At 41.8% G+C, this 15,464-nt stretch overlaps 1 protein-coding gene across 2 annotated transcripts; it reads right to left on the reverse strand.

Annotated features, from left to right (window-relative positions):
* Window positions 1-2,487: 2,487 nt before the first annotated feature.
* Window positions 2,488-13,798, reverse strand: S1PR3 (sphingosine-1-phosphate receptor 3). Of its 2 annotated transcripts, none has more exons than XM_027821714.3 (2): window positions 13,135-13,798; window positions 2,488-6,162 (listed from the first exon to the last, which is right to left on the reverse strand). In XM_027821714.3, exon 2 carries the CDS (start codon window positions 5,990-5,992, stop codon window positions 4,850-4,852), a length of 1,143 nt encoding a protein of 380 aa, XP_027677515.1. In that variant the 5' UTR covers window positions 5,993-6,162; window positions 13,135-13,798; the 3' UTR covers window positions 2,488-4,849. The 2 variants fall into 2 exon arrangements, with proteins under 2 accessions (XP_027677515.1, XP_043403347.1); XM_043547412.1 differs by lacking the exon at window positions 13,135-13,798 and adding an exon at window positions 11,495-12,083.
* Window positions 13,799-15,464: the final 1,666 nt, after the last annotated feature.

Below are 15,464 nucleotides of genomic sequence, written 5' to 3' on the forward strand. Positions count from 1 at the left end.
TCAGGCATGACTTTTATAATTTAACTAAGTTTTTTACACAAACACACACGCTTGTTCCATTTCTTTGAAAGGTGACTGCTACATCATAACTTTGGTTCAAAGGTTTGAGATTTCAAAAAAAGTTTTCTAAAAAGTTTATGGTACTTAATGATTTTAAAATACTGTAATGCTGTAAGACTGTTGGCAATAAAAACTCTTGTGAAAGCTCTTTTCCTTAGGTGGTTTCTTTTGTAGTCTGGAACAAAAATAAAGGCTCTGAAATAATGAGTGTGAAGCGTGTGTTTCTTTTGTGGCTTTTCCTCTATGTACAACAAATCAGCTAGACTGAGGGTCTGATTCTGATCCCACATAAGTGCAACTTTTGGCCCAGTGCAGAACCAGTTATTTGGGCTGCATTCTAAGATATTCTTTGGTGTTTGTGGTGAAAGAATCAAGGATGGATACCCTCCACAGCACCTGTAGTCCCATCATCACTGTCAATCCCCTAGTTTCCCTGCCCCTCAATCCCCACTGTGTTTGCACTGCCAGGTGGGCTTTCTAAATCCAGGCTCCCCTTTCTACAGTAGAGCCATGCTGGTTCTGCAGTGGGCAGTGCTCTGAATTCCCATGAAGAACAGAGCTAGATTTATCCATTTGTGTATAACTGCCTCATATATTGTAATATTGGCTATTGCATAGGCATGCACAAGCTGAGTAGCTAGCTTTAAAATGAGCACAGTGCTGAGCTGCAGGAAGTGAATTCGAATGATGAGTTTCCTCTCCATTGGAATCCACTGCCAGAATGAGGGGGAGAGATCAGGGTTGGGTGGAAGTTTGCCATGTCAACCCAGAACCATGAGGCCCCAAACAGTTGAATGGCTTGTAGATTGGGCTAACTCACATAGTTTCTTAGAATGGAATGGGGCTTTTAAGCTCAGGCTTATGGACATGTATGTGGGCTTTGGCTACGACAGTAGAACCTCAGAGTTATGAATACTTGAGTTACAAATTGACCAGTCAACCACACACCTCATTTGGAACCTGAAGTACACAATCAGGCAGTAGCAGAGCCAAAAAAAAAAAGAAGCAAATACAGTATAGTTCTGTGTTTAAATGGAAACTACTAAAAAAAAAAATAAAGGGAAAGCAGCATTTTTCTTCTGCATGGTAAAGTTTCAAAGCTGTATTAAGTCAATGTTCAGTTGTAAACTTTTGAAAGAACAACCGTAATGTTTTGTTCAGAGTTACAAACATTTCAGACTTACTAACAACCTCCATTCCCGAGGTGTTTGTAACTGAGGTTCTACTGCACGTATTTTCATTCTTATTTCAGATCTAAGTATGGAGACACACACATACCGTTCTTAACTTGAGGCATGGGGTGAGTTTCACTGCCCTGCGCTTTAAGCAAGGGGGAGCATGTCTGGCTGGCCATGAGAAGAGGGCAATGCTTTCTGGCTTCTGGGGAGGAAGGGAGATGTAAAACTGCTGGAAAAGCCGTCCGTGTGCTGGATGACTCACCACCTAGGAATGAGGGGTTTAAAAAGGTCAGCCTGGGCCTGGACTCCCCTCATCACTCTGAACAGGCGAGATAGCACCCATCCTCCCTCCCTATTTAGATCAGAAATATGCCAGGTAATTAGCTATATCTGCTGTGGGCATTACGCTAGCTGCCCTGTTAAGGTGGGCTGGGAAGGAATTTTTCCCTTACCAACGTATTGGCCAGGTGCAGTGGGGATTTTTTGCCTTCCTCGCAGCAGGTTCAGGTGGGCTCTGTTCATGCACAGCATGACGGGCGGTAGGCCGTATGTCACAACTCTTTATTTAAGTGTATAGCGGATGTTCAGTGCAGGTACTCCATAATTTAAGGCACAAAAAAACGGATAAATGGCTTGGAAAAGGAATTAAGAAGAGGTGCTTGGTAACTGAGCAAGCCGGGGGCAGTTGGGGACTCCTCTGATTGGTACAGCCGGGAGCCAACCCCCCCATCATTAGCGTCCACCTTAACTGGGTGTGTGTGTGTGTGTGTGTGTGTGTGTGTTTGGTCGGAAAGGTACCAGCAAGGGAATTGCTGGAGGGACCTGGATGAAAAGGGGAGGGGGGGAGCTGGTGGAAGCCCCCCGCCCCGGAATTGGCGGTTCCCGGCAGTGGATCTGCTGGAGGGACATGAACGGAAAAGTGTGTGTGTGTGTGGGGGACGGTGCTTGAAAAAAGCACTCCCTACCCCCCAGTGAATTGTGGGGGTTTTCACCTGCACTGCACATTTTATCTGCTGGGTTAGTCCCAGACATCTACTAATAAAGTAGCGGCCTGATTAAACCCATATCTAATGTCTCCTGTCATTCTTTCGGCCTAGCCAGACAACAGCCACACTGCTTTCCCTCATACTAATGGGAGTTGAGTTGCTCAAGCCCTTCCTGTTTACAATAGCTGAGAATGAAGTTTTTGGGCTAGGGGAAGACTGGTCATTTAAACAAATCAAACATTTAGAAGAACAGGTAACAGAAGGACTTTAGCAAACATTTTTAATGACACTCCTGTCAAGAGAGCTGTCCAAGACTGGAGAGTATAACCACACATCACTCCAAGATGTAAAGAGATAAACCATGAAACTACAATATAGCCACAGTTCAGTTTATAACAAATACACATACAAATCCTACAGCTTTGATTCACTTCATAGCCACAGTTCAGTTTCCTATGTCAGTACACTTGTTTTCTTGCCACTCTTTGCCAAGATTTTCTTTCAAGTGGCTTATAAATTGTAACTCACTGCATTGGGAAGTCTCTGTTTTATGCAAGTCATTTCATATTTATTGGTATCTTCACAGTTGCTGCAAAATCAGCCTCTTTCTTTTTACAGCTGTCAGAAGACTACTGACATTTTTACATGTAGACTTTTACCTTGCACTTGACAATGAAAAGGCAAAATGGTATATGTCGAAAGGCTTTTGCTACATACATTACAGGGTTTATGCACTGTACATATTTGGACATATTCTTTAAACACAGCTGCTTTAATTAAGATAAGAGAAAGAAAACTAAGCACCAGTTTTTGTAAGTTGTGAATTAAGAAGAGTTATGATTTTTTGAGGATTACAATACCTTACTTAGTGATTTCCCTGCCATTGCAGGGGCTTCAGGCAGTGGTGTGCCCCTTTTTTCCCTACGGCACAGAATAGTCTAGTCTCCTGTGGGCTGTAATACTTTGGTCTAATTTTGGTTGTTGGATTTAATGTGTGGGTGCTAGGTGGGGTGGGAGACTGTGATATACAGGCACTTGAGACTAGATGATCTGGTGGTCCCTTCTGGTCTTAAACTCTATGACTCTAATGCTTGGTTTGATTCATTTAGGCTGGTCTTTTCAAATGGGTCCAAGGGAGTTAGGTGCTCAACTGCTATTGAAAGTCAATGAGAGCTAATTTGAGCACCTGATTCACATAGGTCCTTTTGAAAAAATCCCAGCCTTAAAGCACAACTCCTTTATACTTGTGTGTAAATCAGGCATGCTGCACTGACTTCAAGCAAGCTATGCTGCTTTAGACCAGCTGAGGCTCTGGCCCCATGTATTTATGAGCTGTTAATCACAATGGACCAGACTACCTCCTCTTGGGCTAGCACATTTGGAAGGGGATTGTAGGGCAGGAAAAGTCCACAAAGTCCTCACAGGGGATAGATTTGGGGTGCCAACATGGGTGCAGAGGTTCCCCAGGTCCCCAGTGGACTCATGGGGAGCCATTCCACATCCAGAGGAACAAACTGTAATATCCCTTCTCTTGTGCAGCATGACTCCAAATGAACAGTTCTGCATCAGCTGGATCTGTCCCTAGAAGATGTTAATACAGCTCCACGCTGTACTAGCTCCTGGGTGGGACTCCAGAGGTTGTACAAGGATTTTGTCATGGTCCATTGTCTTTTTAAAGAAAGCCTGTTCTAACTGTGGAAGAATGCCACTTTGTAGAGACTTTCACAGGTTTGACATACTGTTTGCAATATATTTAAAAATGTAAGTAAAAATACATGCATTGGAAAAGTACCTACACTTGATATATGTGTGAATTGTTAGATCATATTTTAACTACCTTGAATAACAAACATATATACTTACTTTCAGTGGTTATTCACTACAGTTTGCATAAAATAAACTGAAAAAATTTGGCCACGGCCCTAGCGATCATACTGTTACTATGTAAACATGAGCAATCTGTGATTACTGGTTGCAAGAAAAAGTACTGAGTATACATAGCATCTTTATCTGCTCAGTTCAGGATTACTACTTCATACATTTTCAAACATACAATTTGAAACTTCTACATACTTGTATAATCTGTATTATTGCATTATATACTGTAATACTATGCATAGCATAATACAAACTTTTGCCATACAATTACTATTTAATAAAGAAATGTACAAATATACAGTTATTTATACCACATACATGTAAGGCTATTAACATAACAGCAAAATATGTATAGAGAAATATAATGCACTTTGTATAATGTAAGTAACCTTTCTCCCAATTAACAATAAACAGGATAGTGGGATATGTATAATAGCTGACGTTTCTTATAGGTGATGTAGATGTACTGTAAGATCAGACTTTACCAAATACACCGATGTCATACATGTCATCATGACACAAGGATTTTGTGCAGACTGTTGGGTAGTAGAAAAAGCTTTCCTGAGTCAGATCTTTTACAGAATTAAAACCCAAAGCAAAACAAGTCATGTGATAAATAGACACTCAGTTAACTAAGTGGTTAGTATCTTCCCCTATGATTTAAGTTATGATTTAAGTGCATGAAAATGGAAAGCTTGTAATTGAATCCTAAAAAGCCATAGATGAGTCCTTGACTTGCAGAGTCCTTCATTTGCACAAGTTTCCATTCTGAAATGATGATTTATCTTTTTCATTTATACTTGAGGGAACACTAATCTGTGGGAAATCATCCTTTGGTTTCTGTGCATTGCTGCTACTCGACTTACTTCGGCTTTGATCTGGAGTGGGCTGAATAGGCAAAGATCTAGCCACATTGGTCTTCACTAGACAGCCACAAACAAGGCGAAAGAAAGCCCGACGCATTTCCTTGCTGGCTAAAGTGTAGATGATGGGATTCATCGCAGAATTGAGGACAGCCAAAGCAATGAACCAGTCAGCCTTGTATAAAATGGCACATTCTTTTACTCTGCAGGCTACATCTATAAGCAACAGAATAAATAATGGAGACCAACAAGCAATGAAAACACCAACTACAATAACAACTGTCCTAAGTAGTGCCATAGATCTCTCTGAGTTACTATGATTAGTGACGTTACGGCTACTGGATTTTACCAGTATGTAAATACGTGCATAAAGGATAACAATTGCCACCAAAATGGCTATGAAGATACTGATGCAAAATACAACATATTTCTTGGAATAAAGAGGCAAAATTGTTGAGCAGTCTGGTAAATTGCTGATACAGTTCCAGCCAAGGATTGGTAAGGCACCGAGGGAAACCGAGATAAGCCAACATGTTCCAATAAGAAGGAAGACCCTGTACTTTTTATTTGCATCATAAGGCCTCATTTTGATCATAGTTAAATGTCTCTCAATGGCTATCGCTAATAAGCTTAAAGTGGAAGCTCCTAGGGCAACAAACATACTTCCTTCCCTAATAAACCAGATTGTGTAGGACAGGCTCAGAGTTCTTTTTCCAGACATAAGAATGTTTACTTTGTAAACAATTCCAGCCAACAGATCACAGAGAGCTAGATTGCCAATAAAAAAGTACATACGGTTGTGAAATTTGTTATTTTTCCATATGGCAATCAACACCATCAAGTTTTCCAGGACTATGAAACTACATATGATCAGAAATGAAACAGTTGTTAACCCTATGCGATCAGTCGCCTTTTCTCTTAGAATAAGTTTTCCTGTATAATTATAATGTAGCACAATTACAGAGTCAGATTCTTCATTTCCTGGAGTGGTGAACGTAGCAACAAGTGGCATAGTAACTGTCGCCATAATTTGTTTGTTTTGTTTTTTAAAATCATGAAAGTTTAATTCCAATATCTTTCCACAAGAGGGAACTCAAGTCACATTCCCCAAAGCAGTTCTCTGAGTTGTTTGAGGATGCCCCAGGCTTCAGAAGTTGTTGCATGTCAACATCCAGCAGTGGCAGTGAAACCAAGAACCTGGGGGAGAAAAAAAGTAAGTAGAGTCAATATCACTGTCTTTATATAAAGCAAATCCTATGTATATGCCTTGTAATAATATATACCGAATTTGTGGGGAACATTAAATATATACCAAGGATTGATGTTACAGTGGGTTTGATCATTTGGAATCTGAAAGCCAACCACCTACTAACTAAAACTTTAGTCATATAATTTGATTATAATTCTACTGGTGAAAAAAGAGGGAAATGGCGGGTATTGACTCCCTGTGTTGTCGGATCCAAAATATCTATTGCTGAGTAAACAAAGTACTTTACGCGGAACTGAGGAGTAGGGAGGAAGGTTTAGCACAAACACCCAGCCAATCTCAGGGAGTTTAGTAACTACCTAATTTTGACTCTAAGCAGGAATAATTGTAAGTAGTTTTACTTGAAATCCTCCAAAGCCAACACAGTTTTTAAGGTAACAAATCAGATCCTCAGCTCCTGTTATGCTCCCTGGGCCACTGAAGACGTACAAAGTGACTTTGCACCATCTCTAGTGTTGATGAGCATGGGAGAATCCAGAGGTGATGATGAGGCAGTTTGGGATAGGGTGGAGATATTCTGGGGCAGGTCAGGAGTGTGACAGGGTCTAGGCAGCGGTGCTTGAATGCTATGTGCTCTGCTGATGTCAAACCAGTGGAACATCCCTGTGACTGTTAAAAGTGGCTGTGGGAGCTGTTTTGGTCCCAGGCAGCCCTAGGATTAGAAAAGGTATAAAGGTGGATTTTAGCCACTTGTGCTCAACTTGTCTGGTACCCAGGCCCCAGCTGCTACTGTAATAGATGTGTTATAAATGTCTAAAATAGTTTCTCTCTCTTAACATGGCAAAATTATACTATTTATAGTTAAGCTGGTGTCTGAAAACCCACTAGCTCAAAGACAATTCTACTAATTGGTTGCATTAGGTAATTTTTCAGTATCATTACTTTATATACAAATTAAGTCCAACCTTTATTTGTGCCATCTAATGAAAAGAAATCAGTAGTTCATAGCATGTAACTTCAGAACTACATTAGTTTCTCGATTTAATTATACGTGAAAGATTAATCAGACAATATTTTACTAATACTTTTAAAAACAGCTTTGATTTTTCTTTTTCTGTCATGGCTTTGAATCATCACTAGTTTTTTCCATGAACTTTGATATAATATAAATTCACAATAGAGGACCCGAGGCTCATATTTTTTTATTATGGCATGCAAATACTGCAAAAGGACTACATGACTATGCAAAAATAATATGTGATGATGTAAGTATGGTGGTGCTTCAGCCTTACGATTTTGCAGGAATTGTTAGAACTTAGATACTGCATGGTCAGACTGGTACCAGCATTTAGTTATTAGGTACTATAAAAAATACATACATTGTTCAATAAACACTGCTATAACTTGGGCCTGATCCTTTTCCCACTGAAGATGGGAGGCAAAACTCCCATTGATGTCACTGGAATAGGATTGGACCATTAGGTTGCCAACAGTTTTTCTGAAGCCCTATAAATCTGAACCTTTTAAACAAAACAACTTTATTCTTAGCAGAGGCTGACTATCATAAATAATTTACAATCTGCACACTGTATTGCACTGAAACTTTTTGGGTGTTTCTCCTTCACTATAAAAGTCATTTCACATTGTCCACATTCACTGTAAATGCCATCCCACGGCATAATACATTTTTATGTGTGACCACAGAAGAAATCAGCTAGCCATAGTTAGATAGTTAGATCAAGCAAAGATGTTCATCACTGGGCACACAACAAAATGATTAGTTGATGTATAAATATAAGATATAATGGAAACCTACTTACAGTATCACAGGCAACAAAATAAATATTTCAGTAGTAACTATTTTGTGAGTAGAGCCATCATTTTGTTATGTAGAAGAACAAATATGTTGCTTTCTGTCCCCTATGTGACCAATGAAATATTAAACTTTATCAACCAGAACCTCAGCTGGTGTAAATCAGCACAGCTCTATTAAAGCCAATGTTAGCTTCACCAATTTACACCACCTGAGGACATGGACTATATATTTAATCAACAGAAAAGACACAGGATATCTTCCATTGTTCTTAACTACCTATTGTTAAAATTATGATCATATGCAGTATCACAATCAATGTAAATCTTTGCTTGCTTTGGACAGTGTATTGGACAATCAACAATAGAGTTTCCTGCTGAACGATGGATTTTATCAACATGATCTAAAGTAAGCAGTATTACCAGTTAGGACTTACAGAAAATGAATCTCACTGATGAACCTGTTCAATGTTTATATGAATAATAATGCAATAAATAATTTAAGAAAATGCTTGAAAATTAAAATTTAATCTGGAAGCAACATTTAAAAGTAATGTTTTGGACCATATTATGCTATTGATTTTTAAGCAGAACTTCCTGTTTTTCTGCTTAAAAATCAATGGCATTATATGGCCTGCTAATTTTTTTTAATAGTTAGTTGAATATTACTATAAGAAGACATTGTCAGACAGAACATTTTACAGGACACTTCTTTGTCAACATAGCACTACAGATATAGACATTCTACAAAATGTCTTAATGTCAGTTACATACAAATGACTGGTCACTGCTTACTAATCCTTCTATTTCTCCTGTTGTCCATAGAGTGTTCCAAGTAAAATAGGGTAGATGAGACCAACTTCTAATGTAACAAAGAAACAGGACTTTCCCACCCTCACTTCCTCTAAATAAAACAAAAGCCGTTCAGGTCTTCTTCATACATCATAAATTAAAGAAACAAAAAAATCACAAAGCCCTAATATATTTCCAGGTCTCCTTTAAATTGCCCTAGCAGAAAATTGTTTCCAGCTAAACAATAACAGCAGGAAAGCTGTGAAACTTCTCTCTCTCCCATCATAGAATCATAGAATATCAGGGTTGGAAGGGACCTCAGGAGGTCATCTAGTCCAACCCCCTGCTCAAAGCAGGACCAATCCCCAATTTTTGCCCCAGATCCCTAAATGGCACCCTCAAGGATTGAACTCACAACCCTGGGTTTAGCAGGCCAATGCTCAAACCACTGAGCTATTTAATGGCCTATCATATTCACAACAATGTGATATCCACTCACCTTGAAAAACTGTATCTGAAGGTTCATGTGAAAGTCTCACTGAGAACACTTAAATATCAAACCTTCATCTACATGTCTGATTCAGCTGTTCTCAGTACAGACCTCAAGGCAGGGGGCAAAGATGGATGTATACCACCTTTACACCTCACTTTCTCCCCCAAACGCCAGTGCTGCTGGGGGCTAGTTTGTCCCTATATACAAAGTGTAGCAGCCTCCTTTGCTGCTCTAACTCACACCAGCAGAAATGGCTCCCCAGCACCCACTAAATTGGCCTGGGATCCCAAAGCAAATCAGCGCTGCCCATATACTCTCTATGTTGAGAACAGAGGAAGTAGCATAGAGTCAGTAATGTGGCTGTGGTAGCTGGGGATTTTCCCAAGCCAGGGAAATACCTAACTGCCCAATTAATACACTTTGTGGTCTCAGTGTGCTGCTGGAGTGGTTCATAGGACTGTATGGAAGCCAAAGATCTGCTCCAGCACTGTTGGTTCCAGTGTTGCACCACTGAAATCAATGGAGCAGGAGCTGGTCCATTACACATAAGTAATGTATAGGTCTATCTTGCAAAGTGCTAAGCAACACCTGTAAGACTCCCATTGGGAACGGAGGGCTCTCAGCACCACAAAATAGACACTCAGCAACTTGCAGAAGACTGAAGAAATAGTCATCTAGGAGTTATATTATTTGGAACAACAACAGAACGACTTTGCTTTCAGTTACACCCACCCTGAAGGCAAAGAGGTTTTATGGGTATAAGGGAGAAAAGAGTTTGGCTTATTGTTTCTGTGTTCTCACTCTTACTTTTGTCTATACAAGGACATATATTACACAGTCACATTGGTAACTGAATTATATCTCTATCCAGTACACCACTGGAACTGACCTTTTCCTACATTCCAAGCAGCAACAAAAAACCCTCTTGAATAAAGGGACTGGAGAGACACTCCACACATTCCAGGTCTCCATCCTTCTCCATATGTAGCCATTTGCTTTACCCACAAATGACAATTTTAAGAAAGGAGAAGGAAAAGAAAAGAATATGTGTACGACGCCAAAGTTTCTTCTGTTTTATTTATTTTTAAAGCTTTTCCAGATGATGAGTAAATGTGTGTAGTTTGTCAGGCACACCCTGGGGGCATTAAATTTAAGAATACGAAAAGCTTTCTGGGAACATAGGTGAATTTTAATCTACATTCCCAGTTTGAAATTGAATGGCTCTAGCTGCAAATGGGATTTAGATAACAAACATCAGCTGCAGAACAATATTTCTTGGAAAGCACAAACAAATGAGAAATTTAAAAGTTTTTTTAAATAAATGTGCTGGCAGTTTTATGACTTCGGCCAAAACCTTTAATAAAGAGTTATTTTTCTTGGCTTCTAGTTTTTAGACAACAGCATTTTGCATTAGTAATTCTTCCAAGTAGCAAGGGTGCAACTCTCATATAGGAGCTCTGGGTGTTTTGAAACTTGGCTTTAAGCATATTGGCAGAAGCTATCTTTACTCTTTTCTCCTCCTCACTCCCTCTAGCTGCCCTCCCTCCTTGGAAAGCATCCACTGTTGAGTTTCCAGATTCTAAAAGGTTGCAGTGACCCCGACTTTCACTCACTTTGGGTCAAAGATCTTTCTTTTCTAAACAAAGAACTAACGGTATGCAGGGAGTCACTTTTCTAAACAGGAAGTAATTTTCTAATCGGGAACAACTCTCATGACTTTACCTGTTTAACCACTCTCCCGAAAATTCAATCAGTGTGACAGTGAGCCTTCACTTTATATATCAAACTAATTTCCTTTCAAGGATCTTTCCAAATAAAGTGGCAACAGATAAATCTAAAAAAGCAGCAAGTGGCACCAACATATACTTTTCCAGGTTATCTAGTACAGTATAAGGCAACCTTAGAAATTAAGTATAGTACATAGGACAAAGAATTGATTATAAAAGCTGACATGGGAGTTGTATAACTTTAAAAAAGCCTCAAAGACTGACCACCACATGAGAGTATTGAGGAATAAAATATGACAGGTACTAAAATTTGCAAGAACAAAATTAAATAACTTTTAATGAAATGACCAGAGAAATGCAGCGTTCCCGCAGCACATAACTTTGCCCAAGCCAATGTAACAACCAGCTGTAGGTGGAGATCTACATTTGTAATTGACTCCAATATTACAAGCTCTTGGGCTGTAATGATATTTTCAGTTTCAGCACTTACTCACCAACCTTGATACTGTACTAGCGCCTTCAGGACTGTTCACTGAAACTGCCCTATCTCGCAGCCCTCCTAAATCGTGTTCTTAGCACAATGGAGGTAAGGCTGGCTGGGGCTTGACTACTTCTTCAAGTGAAATTCGTGATAATTAATCAACATGGAAATAGGACAAATAATATGACGTCTTATAACTGGGACTAGCAAAAGTGACGGACTCGTTGTACCACAATTCCAGCCCTCTGACTTTAGTTGAAACGTTTAAATGCAAATTGGTCTAAAAATCATGACTAAACAAATACGTCTGCATCTGCCCAAACTAGCCGATCTCTCTCTCTCTCTCTCTCTCTCTCTCTCACACACACACACAAAATCCTTTCCTCGCAAAGCATATCGCAGCCATCAGACTAGTGCAAGTGACCTGCGCCCATAAATAGCAACGCTACCTCAGTGTCCTTCGGACACAGTACACCCACCATGGCGTAAAGGTCAGCCCCTGGCATTCAGGTTCAGGATAAAGTACTTGGTACACCTCTACACCGCTAATTCCAGCTAGCTCAGAAGAATGAGACTCCAGTGAAGAAGAGGTGGCATGCAATGTGTAGTTGTTGGCACCCACCTCTGTAATGGTCTATAATGTCTAGTTTCAGAGTAGCAGCCGTGTTAGTCTGTATTCGCAAAAAGAAAAGGAGGACTTGTGGCACCTTAGAGACTAACCAATTTATTTGAGCATACGCTTTCGCGAGCTACAGCTCACTTCATCCGCTGTAGCTCACGAAAGCTTATGTTCAAATAAATTGGTTAGTCTCTAAGGTGCCACAAGTCCTCCTTTTCTTTTTATAATGTCTAGGTAGGTGTTTATTTCTGTAAGCACCACTTTATACATAAGTGCCTCCTCAGAGTCCTGTTTCCTGCTTCTAGCCGTCAAAATAGCAAGCTCCGCTTTAAACCCCCGCTCTGGATCCCCTGCCCTTTCTCTGACTAGAATCTACCCCGCGTCGCGTCAGCCTCCAGCTGGAGCAGCAGACGTGAACGTTCGGATTCCGGAACGCGAGGGACCAGGTGACTCGCGAGCGGCAGCGAGGAAGGTGGGTCCCGCGGTCGGGAGCTGGACCGCTCGCCAGAGCTCACTCTTGTGCATTCGTTACAAGCCGACACAGGCTAGAAACCAGCCAGCTCGCACCCCGCCGCCTGCAGGGTTTGCAAGGAGAAGTGAGACCAGTTAGAAAAGCGCCAGGCGAGCCGCGAGCTTCCAGCAAAAGCCAATCGGAGACTCCAAAACTTTCCCAAACTCTGCAGCCGGCTCTCCGCAAGGGGAGGACTGAATGGACTCACAAAGCCGGGTGCGGAGATGTGCGGGGCTGAATTCCAGGCAGGAATCAAGCATGACATCCCTCCCCCCCCCCTTTTAAAAAACACCCCTCCCCGAACCAGCACCAAATAATTCAACCAGCCAACAGATACCTCACTACCGACCTATAGCCGGGCAATTAAAGACGATCGTGACTCTGATTGTGAGTCCTGTTGTTATTATTATAGACACCTCTTGACTAACAGCCCCTGCAGCGGGCAGTTGAGCCTAGCCAGGTTTCTAAGAGAGTTTCCTGTAGTTTAAAGGTGTGGAGATCCGCGGTTTAGCTTTGTTTGTACTCACGTTCTACACCCGAGCTATTGCCTGCACGCTCCCAGATCGCCTCTGCCGCTCGGGGGCATTCGGGTACCCAGCATCCTGGAGAAGATGGGGTGTCTCCGTGGGTGTCCTCCTAGTCCTCTGGGTGGGGATGACGGGTCTAGCGCGGCAGTAACTACACTGATCTCAGGCAAATGCCCCCGAAGCCGCTTCTTTCCGGCTTCCTGCTTTCTCCACTCTCCGACTCTGTTCCGGGCCAAGCAGGGACCAGCCAGCAAACGCGTCAAGTCCAGCTGAACTTCCCCCCAGCCGCCCCATGTGACTCTCCCCTGCAGCGAGTCAGAGGTTTGCGGTGTCTCGGGGATGCTCAGCAAACTTCTCGGGCTGCCTGGGAGGAGCCGCTGCACACTGCCCCGCTTCACAGCGCCTCCCCTCCGTGTCGCCCTCCTCCCATTCCCAGCTCTCTGGTCCTTCCACTCCCCTTTGTCCCTCTCAGCCACTGTCCATCCCCCTCCTCTCTGCTCCTTCTACGTCCTGTGGCCCACTCCTATCTGGGCCTTCCACCTCTTGCCATTATTCTATTCCCCATCCTCCCTCCATCCCTGCCTCTCCTCTTTTCCACTCCACCTTGTCCCTCCTCTTTCTCTTTCTGCCAGCCCTTCATTCCCTGAGCCTAGCCTTGTCCCTTGACTCTTTCTTCCTGGGCGGGTCTTTTTATTCTCATTTCCCATTTCCTCCCACCCTTTCCCTCCACTCCTTTCTCCCTCTCAGTTTTCCTCCCCTGCCCTTCCTCTCCTCTTTCCTTCACCTTTCCCCTCCCCCGTTTCCTTCCAAGTCCCATTTCAAGACCTTTTCTCAGGTTTGTCTCAATTTTGTGCTCTTGTGGTGAGGACTGAGGCTGGCTGGCTGCTGTCCCTACGGTCTTACTGCTGTCACTACCAGTCTCTGATACAGATGCCTGCCAGGGAAAGGTAGTGACAGGAATGGGAAAAAACAGGTGTAAAGGAGGGTGGCAGAGGAGAGCCTTGAAGCAGTGAACTGCATTGGAATCAAACAGTTTGGAGCAAAAAAATGCTAATATTGTCCAAAAATATTGGATAGTCCTTGCGATATTGGAGCTTTTGGCATTCTTGAGTCAGAGCCATACTCTCCTTTGCTCAGCCTGTCTACGTCACTATGTTATTTGTATTCAAGCAGCACCTACTGGAGCCAATAGGAACAAAACGAACATAATATGAGGAATTGCTCTTCTCTAAGGAGGCTCGCAGCAAGGATACTACACTGTCCGCCTCTAACTTCCTCTAGAATAGGTTCTTACACGAGTCCACACTGACAATGGCAGGGATACTGACTGAGAAAAGGGAGTTCTGGGATCACAGAAATGAAGGACTGGAAGGGACCTTAGTAGGTTATCTAGTCCAGTCCCCTGCAATGAGGCAGGATTAAGAATTATCTAGACCATCCCTGACAGGTGTTTGTCTAACCTGCTCTTAAAAATCTCCAATGATGGAGACTCCACAACCTCTCTAGGTAATTTGTTCTAATGCTTAACTACCCTTACAGCTAAGAAGTTTTTCCTAATGTCCAACTGAAATCTCCTGTAATTTAGGACCATTACTTTTTGTCCTATCCTCAGGGGTTAAGGAGAACAATTCATAGCCACATAACTTCTAGATGGCTCTATTACAATATGTGGAAGCAGCTGCTTTTGAAAATATGCAAACATCTGGTCAAGAGGTCCTGAGTACTTTAGTGTATCAGGAGTTCCAAAAAGTACAAACATGCTTGTAAGGAGTCTGTGGATGCATCAAAACTGTTCTCCCAAAGACAGCATTGTTAGGTGGAGGTGCTGAACTTGTAAGAATGAGTAATGCAACAAACCACTTCCATCAATCAATTTCCCTGCAACAGATCCATTGCTAAGTGCAGACAGTCCTGTAAGGTTGCCAACTCGTCTCAGCTTCAGTAACTCAGTATTTTTCTTGGGAGTCTCCTCCCTGGAGTTGAGCAAAGCCACGCTGGGATTTGTGCCACATGCTCAGCCATGCAGTACTTAGGTCTGTCGTGTTGTCTGAAGTTTTGTTACTGAGAAAGTAGAAAAGCAAATCCTGGAAAACAGAATAATTTTCAAGCATTGAGAAAGCTAGAAGCACAAACAGGGGTGGAGTGGCAGAACAAATGGCCTTTTCAAAGTCTGATTTTTATTTTCTAAATTCGTAAAAAAATATGACAAATATAACTTTCCTCTAACACTAGGCATAATAACCTTTTGGGGTAATGGGACTATACAGCTGTACTTATATTTGGGCTCATTTTTTCACATTACACAAAATTGAAACAATATTTGTTCCTCA

Source organism: Chelonia mydas, chromosome 5 (assembly GCF_015237465.2).
Source record: "Chelonia mydas isolate rCheMyd1 chromosome 5, rCheMyd1.pri.v2, whole genome shotgun sequence".
NCBI classification, from domain to species: Eukaryota; Metazoa; Chordata; order Testudines; family Cheloniidae; genus Chelonia; species Chelonia mydas.